Source organism: Oncorhynchus keta, chromosome 24 (assembly GCF_023373465.1).
Source record: "Oncorhynchus keta strain PuntledgeMale-10-30-2019 chromosome 24, Oket_V2, whole genome shotgun sequence".
NCBI classification, from domain to species: Eukaryota; Metazoa; Chordata; class Actinopteri; order Salmoniformes; family Salmonidae; genus Oncorhynchus; species Oncorhynchus keta.
Window position 1 is genome coordinate 48,649,660 of NC_068444.1, and position 23,633 is coordinate 48,673,292.

Consider the following 23,633-nt stretch of genomic DNA (forward strand, 5'->3'; position numbering starts at 1 on the left):
CTGAGTTTCGGGACACAGACAGTGACGGTACGTTTCTAGCTTAGTTATGCAGGCGGCCATGTGGTTAATAGAATGTGTAAATATTGGTGTAACTACAAGAAAGAGCAAGTGTTGGCAAACTTCGCCTACAATCCGAGGAACCTGGAGGACCTGAGAACCCTTCAGTTGACTGAACTCTTCTTGGACATGCTCACAGAGGATAATGAGAATGGCTGAGTATGGCACAGGTGACGCATGTTGTGATAAATATAGAGAGAACGTTTAAATGATACATACTGTTGAAGTCGGAAGTTTACATACACCTTAGCCAAATACATTTAAACTCAGTTTTTCACAATTCCTGATATTTAAAAATTCCCTTTAGGATCACCACTTTATTTTAAGAATGTGAAATGTCAGAATAATAGTTGAGAGAATTATTTATTTCAGCTTTTGTTTCTTTCATCACATTCCCAGTGGGTCAGTAGTTTACATACACTCAATTAGTATTTGGTAGCGTTGCTTTTAAATTATTTAACTTGGGTTAAACGTTTCAGGTAGCCGTCCACAAGCTTCCCAGAATAGGTTGGGTGAATTTTGGCCCATTCCTCCTGACAGAGCTGGTGTAACTAAGTCAGGTTTGTAGGCCTCCTTGCTCGCACACACCTTTTCAGTTCTGCCCACAAATGTTCTATAGGATGAGATCAGGGCTTTGTGATGGCCACTCCAATACCTTGACTTTGTTGTCCTTAAGCCATTTTGCCACAACTTTGGAAGTATGCTTGGGGTCATTGTCCAATTGGAAGAACCATTTGCGACCAAGCTTTAACTTCCTGACTGATGTCTTGAGATGTTGCTTCAATATATCCACATAATTTTTCAACCTCATGATGCCGTCTATTTTGTGAAGTGCACCAGTCCCTCCTGCAGTAAAACACCCCCACAACATGATGCTGCCACCCCTGTGCTTCACGGTTGGGATGGTATTCTTCGGCTTGCAAGCCTTCCCCTTTTCCCTCCAAACATCAGATCAGAGGACATTTCTCCAAAAAGTATGATCTTTGTCCCCATGTGCAGTTGCAAACCGTAGTCTGGCTTTTTTATGGCGGTTTTGGAGCAGTGGCTTCTTCCTTGCTTGAGCGACCTTTCAGATTATGTCGATATAGGACTAGTTTTACTGTGGATATAGATACTTTTGTACCTGTTTCCTCCAGCAAGTTTCTTTAATGTTGTTCTGGGATTGATTTGCACTTTTCGCACCAAAGTATGTTCATCTCTAGGAGACAACGTGTCTCCTTCCTGAGCGGTAAGGTGGCTGCGTGGTCCCATGGTGTTTATACTTGCGTACTATAGTTTGTACAGATCTACGTGGTACCTTCAGGCATTTGGAAATTGCTCCCAAGGATGAACTAGACTTGTGGAGGTCTACAGTTTGTTTTCTGAGGTCTTGGCTGATTTCTTTTGATTTTCCCATGATGTCAAGCAAAGAGGCAATGAGTTTGAAGGTAGGCCTTGAAATACAACCTCCAATTGACTCACATTATGTCAATTAGCCTATCGGAAGCTTCTAAAGCCATGAAATCCTTTTCTGGAATTTTCCAAGCTGTTTAAAGGCACAGTCAACTTAGTATATGTTAACTTCTGACCCACTGGAATTGTGATACAGTGAAATAATCTGTCTCTAAACAATTGTTGGAAACATTACTTGTGTCATGCACAAAGTAGATGTCCTAACCGACTTGCCAAAACTATTGTTTGTTCACAGAAGATTTGTGGAGTGGTTGAAAAACGAGTTTTATTGACTGCGACCTAAGTGTGTGTAAACTTCCGACTTCAACTGTATCTACATACCTTAGTCCAGATGTTCAAAAGGGGAGGAGAGCGCATATATGCGAGAAGGAATTATACAACGATCTCGCTGCTTTGAAAGTGAACTGTGTTTGCGTGTGATCAGGGGTGTATTAATTTACTCGTTTGCAACTGTTGGACTAATGATTACACGCTAGATCAGCTCGATGCAGGCGAGAGTGTGCAAGGCGGAATTGAATGTGTCAATGTGTGTCACCTTGATTACAAAAATGTATCTTGACCTGTGTACATATGTTGTAAACTTTCATTCATATGCTACGTTGTAGCAACCTCAGGATGGGTATGGAGAAAATGTGAGTATCATGTAGTAGCCGAAATCTATCGATGTTACATTGAACTGGTTGAATCCAATATGCTGCAATAGAAATAAGGCCATGCTTATACACCTGCATTGCTAGGCAAGTCAGTTTGTGGTTTTAGGCTGGGTTTCTGAACAGCACTTTGAGATATCAGCTGATGTAAGAAGGGCTTTAGAAATACATTTGATTTGATGCTCATAAAAAAAAAATCTTCCTTATCAATGGCACCGACCACCACTGCTCTCCATCACTCCATCACTGAATACTTCTGTGTATTTCTAGGGGTCTATGTAACCCGATCAGGAGTACAGTGGCCAGATCCTACAAAGGGTTGTCTATTAAGCCGGCGTGAGGAGACTGTACTTACGTGAGGAGACTATGCTTTATGTGAGGAGACTGTGCTTACGTGAGGAGACTGTGCTTACGTGAGGAGACTGTGCTTTATGTGAGGAGACTGAACCTTACCATGGCCACCTCACGCTCCCAAACCACCAACGCCGCACTGCTACAATGCATGCTGTTCTTCTCCATCTCCCATAGCCCACGCCTGCGTAACTTGGCCTCTGTGTTCCTCCAGGACTGCTGCACTAAGGACTAGTCTGGAGACATGATAGCTAGATCAGATGTCTGATCTAATAAAACAGGACATTTGAATATGTATTTAATTTGACATTTACCCCTTTTTCATGATATACAATTCATAGTTACAGTCTTGTCCCATCGCTGCATCTCCCCTTCCCACTCGGAAGAGGCGAAGGTCGAGTGCCATGCGTCCCCTGAAACACGACCCTGCCAAGCCGCACTGCTTCTTGACACACTACTCACTTAACCCGGAAGCTTAACCCGCACCAATGTGTCGGAGGGAACACCGTCCAGCTGGCAGGCACCTGGCCTGTCACAAGGGGTTGCTGGAGCCCAATGGGACAAGGGAATCCCAGCCGGCCAAACCCTTCCCACATGACGCTGAGACAATTGTGCATTGCCTCATGGGTCTACCGAGTCACAGCCAACTGTGACAAAGCCTGGGATCGAACCCGGGTCTGTAGTGATGCCTCACGCACTACACTAACCTTAGACCGCAGCGCCACTCGGGGTGCCTGGATATTTGAAATTATATTATGCTCTTTATGAGAGGGACAGAGAATCACATAGAATCACACAATATGCAGGACTTTGTAGGAAACATACTTTCCAAGATTTAAAATGGCTTTACACTTCAATGCCACATGAGGGAGACCAGTACCACTGGTTTGCTTTGCCACATTGAAGGCTGTGAAGTGAACTGGCTCTGTTGCTCTCAGCTACTGACAATATAGACTTTAGACTCTTCAACCCAGTTAGTCATTGCTGATTTAGAGATGACATAAGCTATTATGTCCCTTTGATTGGATTTATTCAGCATGTTCAAGGGGATTGGACTAAGCAAGGCACTGCACAGAATCAGTGATCTACAAATCACAATGTATCCCAAACAGCTTCTGAAGAATAGCCTTGTCCTCTGGAATGTGGGGGTTGTCTGAATATCACAGGTACTGCAGTGTCATACTGACTGGGTGGTTTGGGCTGTTCTGGTGCTCCACATCCAAGTTGTGGTGGAGAATGACAGATATTGTTGGCCTGGTCATAGTCAAAAGTGTTCATAAAATATATTTTGGATCAGTCAATATCACCAAAGCTGGTTAATATTGGGCCAAAATCTCCAACAGTCATGTCTGCGATCCAGTACTTTGCTGGTCAGTGACATACAGTATTGACATACAGTATGGTCCCAAAGAAAAGTCTCTGCATTCAGTAAACAAATCTCAATATTTGTAAAACAATGCATTCCTGAGATACACCCACATGTATTTTCCATTTGATTTTCAAGTATTTGACTAACCCTCAGCAGGCCTCGAAGGCACCTGTGATCTTTTTGGCCCTCTGATCTGTTCCAGGACAGGGTCTGGGTCTCTCATTTAGAAGAATTGCAGACCTGACTCAGACAAGTGTCATGTGCAGAGCATATGTATTGTGGAAAAAATGAACCTGAGAGGAAATCCTAACCAGCTGTATGTCTGCATGCCTCTATAGGAATGTTCGAGAGGTGTCCCACAGGCTTAACAGCCGTCCACCTTCCACTGAGATCAATGGAAAAGCAAAAAACGCCTGTCCTCCCAATAAAAACATACACACCTACGCCTGACATTTATAATGGTGCAGTTTGTTTTATTTTAAGAAAGTATACAGATCCCTTCACTTTTTTCACATTTTGTTACAGCCTTATTCTAAAATGGGTTAGTCTTCACACAATATCCCATAATGCCAAAGTGAGAACAGGTTTTTAGAAAGCATTCAGACCCTTTGCTATGAGACTCGAAATTGAGCTCAGGTGCATCCTGCTTCCATTGATCCATTGAGATGTTTGCACAATTTGATTGGAGTCCACCTGTGGTAAATGCAATTGATTGGACATGATTTGGAAAGGCATACACCTGTCTATACAAGGTCCCACAGTTGTCAGTGCATGTCAGAGAAAAAAACAAGCCTTTGAGGTCTAAGGAATTGTCTGTAGACCTCAGAGACAGGATTGTGTCGAGGCACAGATCTGGGGAAGGGTACCAAACATTTCTGTAGCATTGAAGGTCCCAAGAACACAGTGGCCTCCATCATTCTGAAATGAAAGTGGTTTGGAACCACCAAGATTCTTCCTAGAGCTGGCCACCTGGCCAAACTGAACAATTGGGGGGTAGGGCCTTGGTCAGGGAGGTGACCAAGGACCCGATGGTCACTCTGACAGAGAACCAGAGTTCCTCTGTGGAGATGGGAGAACCTTCCAGAAGGACAATCATCTTTGTAGCACTCCACCACCTTAATGGTAGAAGGAAGCCATGGTGAATGGTAGAAGGAAGCCTTAATGGTGGCCAGAAGGAAGCCGCTCCTCAGTAAAAGGCACATGATAGCCCGCTTGGAGTTTGCCAAAAGTTACCTAAATGACTCTCAGACCATGAGTAACAAGATTCTCTGGTCTGACGAAACCAAGATTGAACCCTTTGGCCTGAATGCCAAGCGTCATGTCTGGAGGAAACCAGGCACAGCTCATCACCTGGCCTGGGGAAGAATGGGAGAAACTCCCCAAATACAGGTGTGTCAAGCTTGTAGCGTCATACCCAATAAGACTCGAGGCTGCAATCGCTGCCAAAGGTTCTTCGACAAAGTAGAGTAGAGATTCTGAATACTTATGTAAATGTAATATTTAATTTTTTTTTATACATTTGCTAACATTTCTAAAAATCTGTTTTTGCTTTGTCATTATGGGCTATTGTGTGTAGAAAAAAAACTATTTAATACATTTTAGAATAAGATTAGCATTAGGAGAAAGTGAAAGGGTCTGAATACTTACCGAATGCACTGTACAAAGGCAGGTAGAGGTCCTTCAACTCTCAACTCTTGGTCCCTAGAGATTTGGTAACATGGCTAAAAAGTGTAAAACCTTTATTTGGTGTAAAAAGCAGCTTGTCACAGATTGTCACAGCTTGTCACAGTCACAGATTGATGAGGTGGTTTTCAAGGCTGTCACAAGATAATCAGGGTTGGTCCTAAAAATAGTGCAAAATCTTTTGGCTGTCGGTGTTTAGCTGACTGTGCTGTGTAAGGCACTTTGCAGTACATGGCCTCCCTTTCCTGTTAACCTGTGCCTGCTAAAACATAACATTGGTCCAACGGGTTCTGCAAAAATGTTGGTACAATTGAGTTCAACACAATGGCTTTGATTCTTTGGTGATGCACTCGTCTGTCTTGGCAACGGCCTTCCCAGTACTCCAGCATCATACAGTAGTCCCTGAAGAGGCTTGAGCTCTCCAGAGCCAGGGTCAACTACCTTAGCCTGAGAAACAGCAGTGGTAAGAACAACAGGGTTAGGGTCTACTCTACTCTACCTGCAATCATTTACCACATGGTAATACAATCATGCTCTCAGCAGTTCTATGTTTGTGGAAAAGACATGTACATGTGTAGGCATGCTTAATAGACATAGCTTTGAAGAAAGGCATTTCACTGTTCTCGTGCACATTTACATTTACATTTACATTTAAGTCATTTAGCAGACGCTCTTATCCAGAGCGACTTACAAATTGGTGCACGTGACAATACAACTTTACAATATACAAGAAGTATATTTAAGTTTAAGACATTCAAACATATGCACATAAATTGACTCAGGTGGATGAGACATACCGCTAAGTTATTGGTAATGCATCCAAGTTTGTGACTTTCTCACCAAGTTGTCTCATGGGAAGCCACAGAATGTCACGGGTCTGTTCTCCATAGTTCCATAGGCAATCTGTCAATCAAAAAATAAACCACACTGTTAGAGCATAATTAAACATACAGTATCACCACACCACTATTCATGACTATCTACAACCCTGTCAAAAGTTATGTTATTTGCAGAGGTAGTCGGATAAGGTGACTGAGGGTGCATGGAAAAGTATGCCTGTATGCCAGTGCCCAGTGTCTGGTGGAGAGTTCCCTGTCAGCGCTGCACTTCACAGTTCACACACCGGGCCCAGCTGAGTCAGCTAAGAGCAGGAGGGGAATCAGCAGGCCAGGGCATGGGAGCTCAGTGAGGTGTCACTGTTTACATCCCTGACTGAGTCTTCCTGATAACCTTTTCTTGATAACTGCTTTTGAATTGACACATTTTAACTAGGTCAACTTGTAAATAGAGGGGAGTGAAGACAAAGACTTGGCATCTGGACCAACAGAGTCACCATCGGTAACAGCCTTTGAAGCGCTTGCTAGATGATTGATCTGCTGCCACATGAGCCCATCCCTCTGGGGGTGAAATGTTTAACTCACAGGTGTAAGTCCAGTAGTGATAGAGTGGCTGAGTAGGGTCATGACTGGTGAACAAAGAAGCATTTGCAGGAGCTGTTTGGGGATGGGGACGGTGAGAAATGCACTTGGACAGCCAGGAGAAAGAAGTTCCCGATAAACCGCTAGATTTGTTGAGTAAACTCAAGATTTCACTTATCATGAGAGTGTCCATCGGATTCATAAACGCACCCATTGTTGTGAATTGAAAAGGAGTCCAGCCTCTTGCCAACCATCTGGGGACGATTACGGGCTCCTTTTCCTCCGACCACAGACTGAAAAACAATAGACATCTGGAACCGTAAACACTGCCACCTTAACCTCTTACCTGCCGTCTGACTGCACACTCACTAACTCACTCAGGCAAATATTTTAGAAATGACTGACAATGACTACGACCAGTGGAGAGCTCCTTATCTACCCAACAAAAACCCTGGTAACCTGTACAGGTATACAGACCATTGCTACTGTATTCCTTGCAGTCAAAAGTGCCGGAACCACCAAGACACTGTATTTGATTTCTTCTTGAGAGTGCAATGTTTACACAATTGTTCTGCTTATATTACTAAAATGACCAAGTATTAACTAGAGATCGTTTGCGTGCTTAACATAACAAGCAACAGAAAAGTATGCACGCACACAAACTATTTGCTTAAATGACTCATGCAGAAGATCTGAAAGGTTTTTACAAAGTTTAACCAGAAGTTAGTAAAATTGACTGACTATGGTCAGTGGAAGATCCCCGACCTGTCCTCCGGCATGTGCAGGGTTAAACTGTCAAAGACACTTGACTTCCTCTTGCAGCCCCGCGGTCTCCACGTAACACCCTGGCAAGCCCTTCTCAATTTTTTCCTTAAATAAATGTTATAAATAGTGCTGTGTTCTGTTGACTGCCGTTCCATCCTCCTCTCAAAGCCCGGAGTGAATATTTTTTGCACTGCCCTCCTCTCTCAGTCACGTGCACTCTCACTCTCCCCCTCTTTCACACCATTCACCTCTTGCCTTCCCTCTCTGAATCCTTTTGCTCTCTCTTTCTATCTCCCTGAGGCTTTCTGGAGGAATTTCTAGCTTAGAGTGCCTGTCAAGCAGTAAGAAGAAGCTCTCAAGAAGACAGAAGACAGACCAGGTGGAGAGACTGAGCAGAGTAGTGGCGTCAGTATGCCATGTGTGAGCTTCCTGTTGGTGGGGACTTGCCTGCTGGTCCTCGGTCCGGCTGTTTGGGGCGCCCCCAGCCAGTGCCCGGCTCAGTGTCACTGCCATGGGGACCTGCAGCATGTCATCTGTGACAACGTGGGGCTGAAGAAGATCCCGCAGGTGTCCGAGGCCACCCGTCTGCTCAACCTGCAAAGGAACAACCTGGGCAGCCTGCCCACTGGCTCCTTCGCCAGCAGCAAGGGTCTCATCTCGTTGCACATGCAGCACTGCCAGCTCCATGAGATTGGCGGCCAGGCCTTCAAGGGACTCAAGAAGCTAATCTACCTCTACCTGTCCAACAACGAGATCACCAGCATCAAGCCAGGTGCCTTCGAGGACCTCACCGAGCTCACTTACCTCTACCTGGATGGCAACCACATCAGCGACCTGCCCAAGGGAATCTTCTCACCCATGATCAACCTGTTCATCCTGCAGCTCAACGACAACAAGCTGCGTGACATCAAGCCAGGCACCTTCGCCGGAGCCAAAGACCTGCGCTGGCTGCACATGAGTGGCAATGAGATGAACTCGCTGCAGCCGGGCTCTCTGGACGACGTGGAGAACCTGGCCATCCTGCACCTGGACAGGAACAGGCTGTCCACCTATCCTGGCCTGGCCATGAGCAAGCTGAGAGTGGTGGAGGAACTGAGCCTGGCCAAGAACCCCCTGAGGAGCATCCCCGACAACGCCTTCCAGAGCTTCGGACGCTACATGGAGAGGCTGAACCTGGATGGCATGGGGCTGGAAAAGGTCAGTCTCATATTGTTTAAGGGGAGGGGGGTACTTTTATGGCTGCACAAAGAGCTTATTGAGTTGGGAAGGGTGAGTTAATTTAGCATATCTGATTCAGATAGTTACGGTCTTGTTGACAGGCAGCTAATTAGCAGAATCAGTTGTGTTAAATTAGGGTTGGACTGAAAACACACTGGATGGTAGATCTCCAGGAAGAGGGTTGGGCAGCCCTGGTTTAAGAGTAGGGCAATGCAATAGTGGATGGCGTAGAAGCAGTATATGATTATATTACTATGATAGAGCATTGCAAGTTTAATTTCATGCAACACAGGTCTCAACGATTAGAGGCACCATGATATAAAAAGCTATATTCTTGTCCTAAACATTCTAGCAGCCCTGCAGATTAGGGAGGCTTGTTGTTTGTTTGTTTTGGTTCTGGCTTGCCATATTTCATTTGCTTATGTACATGTACATTCTGGCTTGACACTGGCCAACTCCCCATTTTCCAGAAGTCAAAAGTTGTTTTTCTTCTCCCAGTTCCGTGGTCACATACCGTAGGCCAAGGGCAGGTGGTAATGGGAGGTGGTTAAGCCGATCTCTACCATTCATCATATTTTGACTGACCTTTCAGGTTTACGAGAGTGTGGGATACGAAGACAATATTTATGCTTTGGTTGTTGTGCTTTCTCCCCATCTGTCTCATTGTATGGTAATAAAATCCTTATGATGACATCCACCCATATGGGAAGCACCCATATGGGAAGAAAGCAGGCCACACGATGGTCAGGATGAGACCAGCGGGATCTCTGTGTCTGGTTGATGAAAAACGTTCTACTTGTGATGTGCCACTGTACTGTAGATGCCTTGCTTAAAATATATATTTTTCTGCTTCCCTGATTGCGGAATCATTAACCAGGTGATCATCCAACCATTTGATTCAGATAAATTAGCTAGTGCATGAAAAAGATACGATCGGGCTGATGGAAATATGAAATGCCGATACAATTCGTTCGATATGGTGGGATCTTTTTGTCTGTAAAATGAATTATGCAATAAATGGTAGTGGAAATATTATATCGAAGTCAATTTGGAGTCACGCAATGATATATTGTACGGTCTTCCCACTACGAAATCAGGAAAGGGGCTCCCAAGTGGCGTAGCTGTAAGGCACTGCATGTCAGTGCTAGTGTCGTCTCTACCTACACCCTGGTTCAAATCCAGGCTGTATCACAACCGGCCGTGATTGGGAGTCTCATAGGGCGGAGCACAATTGGCCCAGTGTCGTCCAGGTTTGGCCGGTGTAGGCCATCATTGTAAATAAGAATTTGTTCTTAACCGACTTGCCAATTTAAAAAAAGGTTAAGTAAAAAAATAAATTATAATTGCAGTTTATTAGGCTACAGATGAAATAAGTTGTGGTGAAGGTGATAAGCTTGATGCTCCTTTCCAATAAATATCAATAACATCATCAGAAAAAAACACATTGAGTCCTGTCAGTCAGGCTTCCTTGATATTACAAAAGGTATCCCACAGGGATCGATTTTAGGTCCTGTACATTTTACTGTCTATATAAACAATGTTGGTATATCTGCAAAATCAATTAACATAAACCTGTATGCAGATGACACTGTTGTGTGTGCTATTTCATCCATGGTTGACCAGCCTCTTTTTTTGGAGCTTCAATCTGCCTTCATTGCTTTGCCGAAAGCCTTTGTTGAACTGAAATTGGTACTTAATGCAGGTAAAACCAAGTATATATGTTATTCTTCAAACCACTTAAAAATGTATCTGATGATTTATGCATATGTACATTGTATGGTGCCCTCATTGATCATGTCCCTGCATCTGGATTGATGAAAAGCTATCTTTCAAAAAGCATCTTGATGAGCTACAGTAGTTAATAATTCAAATGGGCTTATTTTATATGAATAGGTCATGCCTTTCATTAAATAACACAAAACAAATCATTCAGTCAACATTCATACTGTTTATAAACTATGGGGATATTGTCTATATGAATGTAGCTGCTACTGTATTGAAGCCATTGGGCGCAGTTTATCATAGCGCACTATACTTTACGCACTATACTTTACCGAATACAAACAGTGCAGCTATTCCCTCCGCAAGGCTATCAAACAAGCTAAGCGTCAGTATAGAGACAAAGTAGAATCTCAATTAAACGGCTCAGACACAAGAGGTATGTGGCAGGGTCTACAGTCAATCACGGACTACAAGAAGAAAACCAGCCCAGTCACGGACCAGGATGTCTTGCTCCCAGGCAGACTAAATAACTTTTTTTGCCCGCTTTGAGGACCATACAGTACCACTGACACGGCCTGCAACGAAAACATGCGGACTCTCCTTCACTGCAGCTGAGGTGAGTAAAACATTTAAACGTGTTAACCCTCGCAAGGCTGCAGGCCCAGACGGCATCCCCAGCCGCGCCCTCAGAGCATGCGCAGACCAGCTGGCGGGTGTGTTTACGGACATATTCAATCAATCCCTATACCAGTCTGCTGTTCCCACATGCTTCAAGAGGGCCACCATTGTTCCTGTTCCCAAGAAAGCTAAGGTAACTGAGCTAAATGACTACGGTCATCATGAAGTGCTTTGAGAGACTAGTCAAGGACCATATCACCTCCACCCTACCAGACACCCTAGACCCACTCCAATTTGCTTACCGCCCAAATAGGTACACAGACGATGCAATCTCAACCATACTGCACATTGCCCTAACCCATCTGGACAAGAGGAATACCTATGTGAGAATGCTGTTCATCGACTACAGCTCGGCATTTAACACCATAGTACCCTCCAAGCTCGTCATCAAGCTCGAGACCCTGGGTCTCGACCCCGCCCTGTGCAACTGGGTACTCGACTTCCTGATGGGCCGCCCCCAGGTGCTGAGGGTAGGCAACAACATCTCCACCCTGCTGATCCTCAACACTGGGGCCCCACAAGGGTGCGTTCTGAGCCCTCTCCTGTACTCCCTGTTCACCACGACTGCGTGGCCACGCACGCCTCCAACTCAATCATCAAGTTTGTGCGGACGTCATAACAGTGGTAGGCTTGATTACCAACAACGATGAGACGGCCTACAGGGAGGAGGTGAGGGCCCTCGGATGGTGTCAGGAAAATAACTTCACACTCAACGTCAACAAAACTAAGGAGATGATTGTGGACTTCAGGAAACAGCAGAGGGAACACCCCCCTATCCACATCGATGGAACAGTAGTGGAGAGGGTAGTAAGTTTTAAGTTCCTCGGCGTACACATCACAGACAAACTGAATCGGTCCACTCACACAGACAGCATCGTGAAGAAGGCGAAGCAGCGCCTCTTCAACCTCAGGAGGCTGAAGAAATTCGGCGTGTCACCAAAAGCACTCACAAACTTCTACAGATGCACAATCGAGAGCAATCCTGGCGGGCTGTATCACCACCTGGTACGGGAACTGCTCCGCCCACAACCGTAAGGCTCTCCAGAGGGTAGTGAGGTCTGCACAACGCATCACCGGGGGCAAACCACCAGGCCATAAAGATCATCAAGGACAACAACCACACGAGTCACTGCCTGTTCACCCCACTATCATCCAGAAGGTGAGGTCAGTACAGGTGCATCAAAGCTGGGACCAAGAGACTGAAAAACAGCTCCTATCTCAAGGCCATCAGACTGTTAAACAGCAACCACTAACATTGAGTGGCTGCTGCCAACACACTGACTCAACTCCAGCCACATTAATAATGGGAATTGATCGGAAATGATGTAAAATATATCACTAGCCACTATAATTAAACAATGCTACCTAATATCATGTTTACATACCCTACATTATTCATCTCATATGTATACTTATATACTGTACTCTATATCATCTACTGCATCCTTATGTAATACATGTATCACTAGCCACTTTAACTATGCCACTTTGTTTACATACTCATCTCATATGTATATACCGTACTCGATACCATCTACTGTACCATGCTGCTCTGTACCATCACTCATTCATATATCTTTATGTACATATTCTTTATCCCCTTACACTGTGTATAAGACAGTAGTTTTGGAATTGTTAGTTAGATTACTTGTTGGTTATTACTGCATTGTCGGAACTAGAAGCACAAGCATTTCGCTACACTCGCATTAACATCTGCTAACCATGTGTATGTGATAAATAAAATTTGATTTGATTTGACAAAAAAAACAGTTGATTGTGTTCTTTGATCCTGATTGCTCTGCTTGGGGTATGGTGTGGTGAAAAGAGAGCATCTTTCAAAAGTCAAGGTTATTATAGTTTTGTGTTATTCCTAGTTTTTATTTAGTAAAAATATTTCTATATAGTTTTTATATTATTTAGTTGCAGTGTTGGACAGAATGCATTGCCTGGGAAGCTGGGGTTTTCAAGCTCCTGAATCTAGCGGATAAATATGGCTAGTAGACGGTGATGTTACAAATAGGCCTAGCTTGTGCATCACTATCCCTAGCTAACATGGAAACAATCTGCTAGGGAGCTAACTTGATTGTTCTTACATGTATTAAGTGAAAAAGCATTTGGATTGGTGTAAACATGGGCGAGAGAGTCCCCCTTTCACCATATTTTTTGCACCAGTCTCGGCGCTATTCCTTTTAAATCTAGGGCTCTATTCAACGCTTTAGCATTAAAGATTCTGCCATTGAAATTTTAAGGTAATTTCCGATTGAGCTGACATACAGTATGCAGCGGTTACCGCGAATGGTGTCTCCGCTATAAAGTGGAAACATTGCCTTTACATTTTAATCACGCTGTAAAGCTGATCTTATGTGATGTGGATTTAACAGAACCCCTAATCTATGACCTTACGTATTACTGCCCCCTCAGATGCAAGATGTGACCCCCCCATACAAAAATTAACTATACAACAAAATGTAACATAATTCATAATGATTTATTTAACTTTTCTTTGGAGGCAAACATAGTTTCAGTATAGTGTTAGTTTTTCAAATGGGTTAATTATTTTCCAGCAGTTTACAACATATTTGTTTCTTGATTAGTTTTCGTTTTAGTTTACTCTGCATCTGAGATTGTGTGGGTCTGGAGTTTTGCACAGTGGTAAAGAGCATTGGTGTTTTAGTATTGTGTAGCTCCATTCCCATATGTAGTTGGTTGGTGGACAGTTGGTGTTGAAGATTGGATGTCCAATCTAGCTTTGTGAGGACAAGAAGTGGAGTTGGAGTGCTGAGGTCCCTGCTCTTTACATTAAGGAAATACATGGGAATGTACATCAAACATACAAACAATCAAACAATCACCTAGTAGCATCATAACAAACCGCTGGTATGGACCAAACTCTTCAGCATGTACTGTAAACCCAAACACACCATCACACAGGGGTTCCCCAAGGCACATACGAATAGCCCAAGATATCATTGACCATACAGTGAGGGGGCGGTGTTGACGCAGTGATTGATCATTCCTGAGGTTCACGTTGGTGTTTAAGGTGGGTGACTGCCTCATTACACTTAAGTGCAGTCTGAAGAGGCTTTTAAGATCTGGCTAGTTTCCATCCTTTGGGGAGTCACTATTTACAAATAGAGTGATGCATAGATGTCCCCTATAATCGCTCCAGTCTATGGCAGAGAAGTTTAAACTATCATACAGACACCCCAAGGCTAAAGAGTTCATGGAACAACAGCAGGCACAATCCAGGTATCACTGGAAATGGTTTCCTATCTAGAGATAACACAGTCAACCCTTCATCTAGTAACTCATAGCGTAACAATGTCAAATGTAACGAGGTTGCACAAACGCTATCTCCCTCGACTGACCAACCCCAATCCAGGCCTGAGTGGAGAGATGAGAAGACCTTGAGAGAGACTCCGATGAGAGCTTTTCTGCCTAATTCCCAATGAACACACTGCCCGTTATAACTCCATATACTGATGGAGGGACTACCTTGCTGCATACATTCCAAACTCAAAGTTCATTCAATACTAGAAGTGAATCTAATGTTTGAGTGCACAGTATCCATGCTACAGTATGAAGACATCTCTCTGGCAGACTGTATACCTGTGAGTTAGAGTGAGGGGAAAGCAGCGGGAGATGTTGAGGTTTTTGGGGTGGCGGGGGACATTATTTTTAAGGTGTTTTGTTTTTGCTTGGCCATATCCAAGCATGTCCCAGCCTAATTCTTACACAAGTGTTATTTTCCGCGTTGTGATTTTTTTTGCCCTCAGCACGAGGATCCTGCAAACAGGTCAGTAAGGTTTAGGAGAGAGGTAAATAGAGGCAGGGTGTTCCGTGGCCCATGAAGGACAGGTATTTTTAGCTTGTACATCGCCCCTGAGTTGAATGGACAATTGGGCCCTTTGCAAGCCTTCCTGGCAGAGGAGTGGCTCCAGAGAGAGAGAGAGAGAGAGAGAGAGAGAGAGAGAGAGAGAGAGAGAGAGAGAGAGAGAGAGAAACCTGACCATGCTGGAAGTCATCCATCTTCCATTGCCTCAAATTACCAGAAACATCCACCTCGGTGCTCGCGAACCTCCACAGTGGAAATTTCCAAAAAGACGCCTCGATCAATAGCTTCATCTCTTATAGACATACATAACTCATCCCCCCCAAAGCAAAGTCCACCCTCCTCTCACAGCTGCCCCCGGACCTCCTTCCCTCTCCTCCTGCTAGAAGGCTAAGAGCCAAACTTGACATTGTGAGCATCAGTTCATCTTGCACCTCTGTGAAGTTTTTAGCGGACTCACAAACACATATGAAGTTTAGGAGAAGAGAGGGGTGAGACAGTCAAGTTTACATAAGCAACGCTGCAGGAACCAGTTATGAGTGGAGGCTTTCATGACAGAGTGACTCTTCTGTAGGAAGAAGAAAAAAAGGATTCCCTCTACCACACATCTCGGTCTGCCCTCTGACAGATATTAAAGATGAGGTCTAACTGCAAGGGTAGAACAAATTCTACATCCACCTATCAGCAGGCTTGGTGTGATCTCAATGCCCTGTGAGAGTGTCTCAGTTGGTAGAGCATGGCGTTTACAATACAAGGGTTGTGTGTTCGATTCCCATGGGGGACCAGTATGAAAACGTATGCACTCACTACTGTAATTCGCTTTGGAGAAAAGCTTCTGCTAAATGAAAGGGGAGATTTACCTGACATATTGGTAGATTTTAGGGACTTCAATAGTTGAATTCACGGATGTCAAATGAGCCGTGGGAAGCTATTATACATGCAATAAATTACTTTTGGATTTGAAGGACAAGACTGTTCTGGGGTACGTTTTGAATATCTTGTCAAATTCTATCTTTTCAAATTAAACTAAAAAGCCTCTTATACTGTGTCTGTATCTCTGCCTCTAGTTCTCTGACGCTGCATTCAATGGAGTGACGGCCATCAAGTCTCTGCACCTGGACAACAACAAGCTCAAGTCCCTCCCCAACAGCCTGGAGTTCACCACTATCACCAACCTCACGCTCTCCAACAACCCCTGGAGCTGCACCTGCATGCTTGCCCCTCTGCGCAAGTAAGGAGCTCATATTTAACCTGGCTAACAAGACAAACGTGGTAGCCATAATGTACCACACTTTTCCTTCAGTAATTGGAAAATGCCCTCTCCTTTTCCGAGACCCTGTGTCTAATTCTCTCTGTTTCCCCCCACTAGGTGGATGGACTCTAGCCGCCAGCGCCCTGATGCGCTCTGTGCATCTCCATCCTCACAGAGAGGAAAGCAGATTAGAGACAGTTCTGCCTTCAGCAGCTGCAAAGTCAAGACAAAGAGAGCCAAGAAGGGCACGCGCCATTAAAAGAGGTAATCTGACTGTCGATGACTCTACAAATTACAAAACTAGTCCGCAAATAGGAAAGTAAACCTCAGTTAAGTGAATTAATGAGCTGAAGCTAGCAAGCTTCCCACTGGACACAAACTGGTTGAATCAACATTGTTTCAATGTAATTTGTCATCGTATTGTGTAGTGGAATTCATGTGGAAAATACATTGGATTTGAAAAAGGTCTTCAACCTAAACTGTTGTTTTGAGGGTGAATTTTCAAGCACAGGATTGTCATCATGTTAACCAAATTTCAACATAGAAAACCCTATAAAATATGATGAATTTGTACCGTTAAAACCATGCCAGATCTTCAACGTTATATCCACTATCAGAAAAATACTATGGGCTGGGCAGCACCTCCTGGATAATTGATTTATCTACAGCTAACCTATGGTCTCCCATCCAGGGTTTTAACCAAGCACAGCCCAGCTATGATATTTTCACTGGCTATTACCAATGTACTATTGTGAGAATGATAGTTGAGAGATCTCCACTTAAAAATAAAATACATTTGACCAGCCCCGAGTGAAGCAGCAGTCTAAGGCACTGCATCGCAGTGCTGATGTGCCACAACAGCCTCGGGTTTGATCCCAGGCTGTGTCACAGACGGCCATGACCGGAAGCCCCATGGGGTGGTGCACAATTGGCAAGGTGTCGTTAGCAGAGGGTTTGGCCGGGGGGGATTTTCTTGGTTCATCGTACTCTAGTGACTGCTTGTGGCGGCCGGGTGCCTGCAAGCTGAACTTGGTTGTCAGTTGGATGGTGTTTTCGCCGACACATTGGTGCAGCAGGCTTCCGGGTTAAAGCAAGCAGTGTGTTAAGAAGCAGCGCGGCTTGGCAGGTCATGTTTCATAGGACGTATGAGTCTCGACCTTCACCTCTCTCTAGTCCTTGCAGTGATGAGACAAGATCATATCACGAAATTGGTGAGAAAAAATAATTCCAAAGGGAAGGTTTAACAGAGGAAATGAAATGTGACCATACTTTAACACTCAGTGCCTTGAGAAAATATTCATACCCCTTGACTCATACCACATTTTGTTGTGTTACAGCCGGAATTCAAAATGGATTAAATCAACAACAACAAAAATTCAGCCATCTATACTTAATACCCCATAATGACAAAGTGAAGACATGTTTGGAGAAAATGTTTGCCTATTTATTGAATATGAAACGCAGAAATATCTTATTTATACAAGTATTCACACCCCCGAGTCAATACTTTGTAGAAGCATCTTTGGCAGCAATTACAGCTGTGAGTCTTTCTGGGTAAGTCTCTAAAGAGCCTTCCACACTTGGATTGTGCAACATTTGCCCATTATGTTTAAGAAAATCAAATAAATCAAGCTCTGTCAAATTGGTTGTTGATCATTGCTAGACAACCATTTTCAGGTCTTGCCATAGATTATTCAAGTAGATTTAAGTCAAAAATGTATCTCGGCCACTCAGGGACATTCACTGTCTTCTTGGTAAGCAACTCCAGAGTGGGCCTTAGGCTTTAGGTTATTGCCCTGCTAAAAGGTGAATTAATCTCCCAGTGCCTGGTGGAAGGCAGACTGAGTCAGGTTTTCCTTTAGGATTATGCATGTGCTTAGCTCCATTCTGTTTATTTTTGATCCTGTAAAACTCCCCAGTCCTTAACAATTATAAGCATTACCCATAACATGATGCAGCCACCACTATTCTTGATAATATGGAGAGTGGTACTCAGTAATGTGTTGTGTTGGGTTTGCCCCAAACATAACACTTTGTATTCAGGACAGAAATATATTGTTTTGCCACATTTTTTGCAATATTACTGTACTTTACTTATTGCAAACAAGATTTATGTTTTGGAATGTTTTTATTCTGTACAAGCTTCCTTATTTTCAATCCGTCAATTAGGTTAGTATTGTAGAGTAACTACAATGTTGTTGAGCCATCCTCAGTTTTCTCCTATCACAGCCATTAACCTCTGTAACTGTTTTAAAGTCACCATTGTTGAAATCCCTGAGCGGTTTCCTTTCTCTCCGGCAACGGAGTTAGGAGGCACACCTGTGTCTTTGTAGTGACTGTGTGTATTGATACACCATCCAGCTTTTTTTTCATTTTTATCCATCTACCAATAGGTGCCATTGGCAAACCTCCCTATTCTTGGTGGTTGAATCTGTGCACTGCTTGACTGAGGGACTTCACAGATAATTGTATATGTGGGGTACAGAGATGAGGTAGTCATCCACAAATCATGTTAAACATGTTAAACACTATTATTGCACACAGAGTCCAGGCTACTTATCAGCAAATGTTCACTCCTGAACTTATTTAGGCTTGCCATAACAAACGGGTTGAATACTTTGAAAAACATTGACATTATGGGGGTGTTGTGTTTAGGCCAGTGACCAAAAAAAATCTACATTTAATACATTTTAAATTCAGGCACTAAGACAAGACAAGACAATGTGGAAAGGTCAAGAGGTGTGAATACTTCCTGAAGGCACTGTATATCATCAATCATGCTATTTAGGCATATATATCATTTGCAAACCTAACAGCTATTGTTTAAATTCAACAAAAAAATACAACTTACGATTTCAGGCCCTTGCTGATTTAAAATGGTATAATATTATATTTAGTGACGCTGAATTTTATTTGGTTGTCAATGCAACCAAATATCAACATTTGCAGGAGATGCATCTTCTGCTTGGAAAGTTTAATCTGTGCCACTGGACTTAGTCTGGCTTTAATTCCAGTTGGCCTACAAATGAATAATTCATATGTTGGATTCACTCCTCCATCCAACCAAAAAAATCGAAGTTAAAGAATAGGACTAAATCAAATCAAACTTTATTTAATGTTGCACTGAGCAGAAATCACTGCCCCATTCCCTGGTTGCTAAGTCTCTAATAATTTGCCTAATTTCAGTTTGTGTGACAAAATAAGCTAGTATAGTGTAGAGAACTATTGTACCATCTAAACCGCTGTGAAATATATTTTCCATAATCAAAAAATATTGTTGTTTCAGGTGTTTGAAGCTGGTGTACAAACAAAAATTAAGAATGGGAAGCATAGAAATAGCTTATATAGAACTGATCTACCGCTTTAGATTTGCTTTCAAGTTGAATGATAGATTTATAACTCATATTTCTATGTGATTTTGGCCACGTTGCCTAAAAATGTACATATTGCCACTTTAAAGTGCTTTAAAGTTTGATTTAGTCCTATTCTTCAATTTTATTTTGAGATGGAGACTTGAATCCAACATATCAATTATTAACTTGTCAACAAACTGAAATTAAAGCAATACTAAATCAGTGGCACAGATGGAACTATCCAAGCAGAAGATAAATCTCCTTCAAATGTTGTTTGGTTGCGTTGACAACCAATAGAATTCAATATCACTTTTGAAATACAATAAATAACCTATTAACTTTTCAACAAGGTAACAAATGATATGTTGGATTCACGTCTCCAACGCAAGCAAAAATGAAAGTTAAAGAACAGGGTTAAGCCAGTGGCTTAGATGGAACTTTCCAAGCAGTAGATACATCACCTTTAAATGTTGATATTTGGTTGTGTTGTCAACCAAACAATTCAATATTACTTTTGTAATACAGTAAATAGTATCTTACAAACTAATGTAAAATTTAACCTTAAAATGAGTCACACATCCATGGCCACATTTGAGGTTACTGTAACTATACATTTCTTCTATTGTAATCATATAAAGCATGTATGTTCAAGGTCTGCGGAGATCTAAGACATTTGAGTGAGTGAATGTACAGGGCATTAGGAAAGTATTCAGCCCCCTTGTTCTAAAATGGATTAAATCGTTTTCCCCCCTCATCAACCTACACACAATACCCCATAATGACAAAGCAAAAACAGTGTTTAGACATTTTTGCAAATGTATATGTAACTGAAATATTACATTATATATAAGTATTCAGACCCTTTACTCACTACTTTGTTGAAGCACCTTTGGCAGCGATTACAGCCTCGAGTCTTCTTGGGTATGACGCTACAAGCTTGGCACACCTGTATTTGGGGAGTTTCTCCCATTCTTCTCTGCAGATCCTCTCAAGCTCTGTCAGGTTGGATGGGGAGCGTCGCTGCACAGCTATTTTCAGGTCTCTCCAGAGATGTTAGATCGGGTTCATTCAAGGACATTTAGAGACTCATCCCGAATCCACTCCTGCGTTGTCTTGGCTGTGTGCTTAGGGTCATTTTCCTGTTGGAAGGTAATCATTTGCCCCAGTCTGAGCGCTCTGGAGGAGGTTTTCCTCAAGGATCTGTCCGTACTTTGCACCGTTCATCTTTCCCTTGATCCTGAAAAGTCTCCCATTCCCTGCTGTTGAAAAACATCCCCACAGCATGATGCTGCCACCACCATGCTTCACCATAGGGATGGTGCCATGTTTCCTCCAGACATGACCCTTGGCACTTAGGCCAAAGAGTTCAATATTAGTTTCATCAGACCAAAGAATCTTGTTTCTTCTGGCAAACTCCAAGCGGGCTGCCATGTGCCTTTTACTGAGGAGTGGCTTCCACCTGGACACTCTACCATAAAGGCCTGATTGGTTTACTGCTTCAGAGATGGTTGTCTTTTTGGAAGGTTCTCCCATGTCCAAAGAGGAACTCTGGAGCTCTGTCAGAGTGACCTTCTGGTTCTTGGTCGCCTCCCTGACCAAGGCCCTTCTCCCCAATTGATCAGTTTCGCCAGGCGAGCAGCACTAGGAAGAGTCTTGGCGGTACCAAACTTCTTCCACTTAAGAATGATGGAGACCATTGTGTTCTAGGGGACCGTCAATGCTGCGGAAATGTTTTGGTACCCTTCACCAGATCTGTGCCTCTACACAATCCTGTCTCGGAACTCTACGGACAATTTCTTCGACTTCATGGCTTGGTTTTTGCTCTTATAGACAGGTGTGTGCCTTTCCAAATCATTGTCCAATCAATTGAATTTACCGCAGGTGGACTGTTTTTGCTTTGCCATTATGGGGTAATGTGTGTAGATTGATGAGTATTTTTTTATTTAATACATTTTAAAATAAGGCAGTAAGTAACGTCACACAATGTGGAAAAAGGGAAGGGGTCTGAATACTTTCCGAATGCACTGTAGGTTGAAATCTTATTGATCAATGTTTCAACCAAAATTACCCAATTATCCATACTGCAATGACGTGGTGTGCCCACCGGGTTATGAGTTTCTCAGTATCAGACCTGCGAGAGTTTAAAGTCATGAATTTACCGAAGTACATCTTGACAAAGGGTTTTGATTGTGCTACACATTTCATATTTTTGCTGGTCCCTTTCAGGCTTCAATGCTTTCCTCACAGCTTGTGTTCATATGAAGGAAGGAATTTGTGTGTGTAGGACACAAAATGACTTTGGCTTGAGACAGTAGCACTTAATGTCAGGGGATGGTTTGGGACCTGCCTAGCTTGACGTTCATCTTTCCCTTTCCCTCTTCCTTCCCTCAGAACTCTCTGTCTGCTCGTCAGAGTCTGTCCCCTGGCTGTTCTTTTTCCATCTTGGCCTTGGTGTCCTATCCAGAACAGAACAACGTGTCCCGGTCATGGCGTTGACCAGTAGGAGGGCAGACTGTTTGATTTGGCTGCTGATGTTTGTCTTTCTACAGGAGACGCTGCCTGAGGGGAAAGGCCTGTCCAGGTGACGGGCTCTGTACGTGTGCAGAGAAAGAAAGAAATAAAGCAACTCTAACTGCTACTTCAAGACTGTCCAACTCACTATCTGCCAAATCTCAATTTCACATGTACACACAGGAAGTGATACATGACACAAACACATGCACACAAAAAACACAAACAGAAAACCAAAAGGCTTACACGAAGCAGAGACTCAAGAAAACACTTGTACACAAGTGGAAGAATTGTGTGGTTCAGTTAAAAGACAACATACACACAACCTTTATCAATACAAACACACACCTTTGTTTCATCCCACTCTCTTTTCAACGGCTGAGGAATTTGTCAAGCGTCCTACAACCAACACATAGACAAACAGCCATGTTGACTCTCCTCGAAGCCAGCTTTACACCTTCACACCTTCAGCTTTACACCTTCACCTTTCAGGACCCTGCCGCCTACTGCCACAGCAATGGGCTACATAATTCCCCAACTATGGGTCACTCCGTTGGTCATGTCTCGCTGTCTCACTTCTCCTGTGAGAAATTCTCTGTCAGACTGAGAAAACATCCTGAAAGGACTGTGACCATAAAATGGACGTCGACGTAGCGTGACCCCTCTCAAACTCTGACCAAAGGTAAACGATACATCACAGCGCAGGCGGCTGAGGACTTTTTCTGAAAGGGTTTATGAGACAACGGAGCGATGGCAGGTCAAAGTTGAGAAGGAACAGTCAGATACGACATGAACCAAGAGAGGACTCCAAGTTCTCCAGCAGTATCTTTCGTTTAACGAATGAATACATACAAAGGACAATCTCCCTAGAGATACAAAGATACTTTATTCTTACATTAATTAAGTTTAAAAGGGTTTGCAATGCATTTAAATCTGTTATCACAGGGGGAAATGGTGTACAGTTCAAAATGGATATGAGAAAAGGTGGCAGAGGTGTCATGTCTTTGACTAAATAAGTAATATACTAAATATTTAGCCTTTTCCATCCACCCTGCTGTGGCAATGCTTCATTTGTTAGCGGACACACCCAGACACTCTGTGTTACATTTCATTTCAAGTAATTGATTGACATTGAAAAAATATATTTTTTACTGCTAAGTCAATGGATTGTCTATAAGCATCATATAAGCATAAGCATACTCTGCGAGTATCATAACTCTTAAGATTTGGCTCTTCTTTTTATTGAACATCATAAATGTATTTTTTTGACTTTTGGAGGTGAACAACTCACATCCAATAAACATCTAAGAAATAAAGATGTA

At 43.1% G+C, this 23,633-nt stretch overlaps 1 protein-coding gene and 1 long non-coding RNA gene across 4 annotated transcripts in view; one reads left to right on the forward strand and one right to left on the reverse strand.

Moving 5' to 3' along the window:
* Nucleotides 1-4,144: 4,144 nt before the first annotated feature.
* Nucleotides 4,145-7,856, reverse strand: LOC118357669 (uncharacterized). The gene is made up of 4 exons (XR_004820353.2): nt 7,722-7,856; nt 7,191-7,273; nt 6,360-6,465; nt 4,145-6,009 (listed from the first exon to the last, which is right to left on the reverse strand). It is a non-coding gene; the product is annotated as an uncharacterized LOC118357669 (long non-coding RNA).
* Nucleotides 7,857-7,913: 57 nt separating this feature from the next.
* LOC118357668 (chondroadherin-like) overlaps nt 7,914-23,633 on the forward strand; it is a 58,578-nt gene continuing 42,858 nt past the window's right edge. Inside the window, exons 1-4 of one of the 3 annotated variants that reach the window (XM_035735023.2) lie at nt 7,915-8,942; nt 16,263-16,426; nt 16,565-16,711; nt 22,192-22,338. In XM_035735023.2, the coding sequence (XP_035590916.1) occupies nt 8,157-8,942; nt 16,263-16,426; nt 16,565-16,706 (1,092 nt within the window). In that variant the 5' untranslated portion in view covers nt 7,915-8,156 and the 3' untranslated portion in view covers nt 16,707-16,711; nt 22,192-22,338. The other 2 variants (XM_035735022.2, XM_052478416.1) reach the window with 2 other exon arrangements.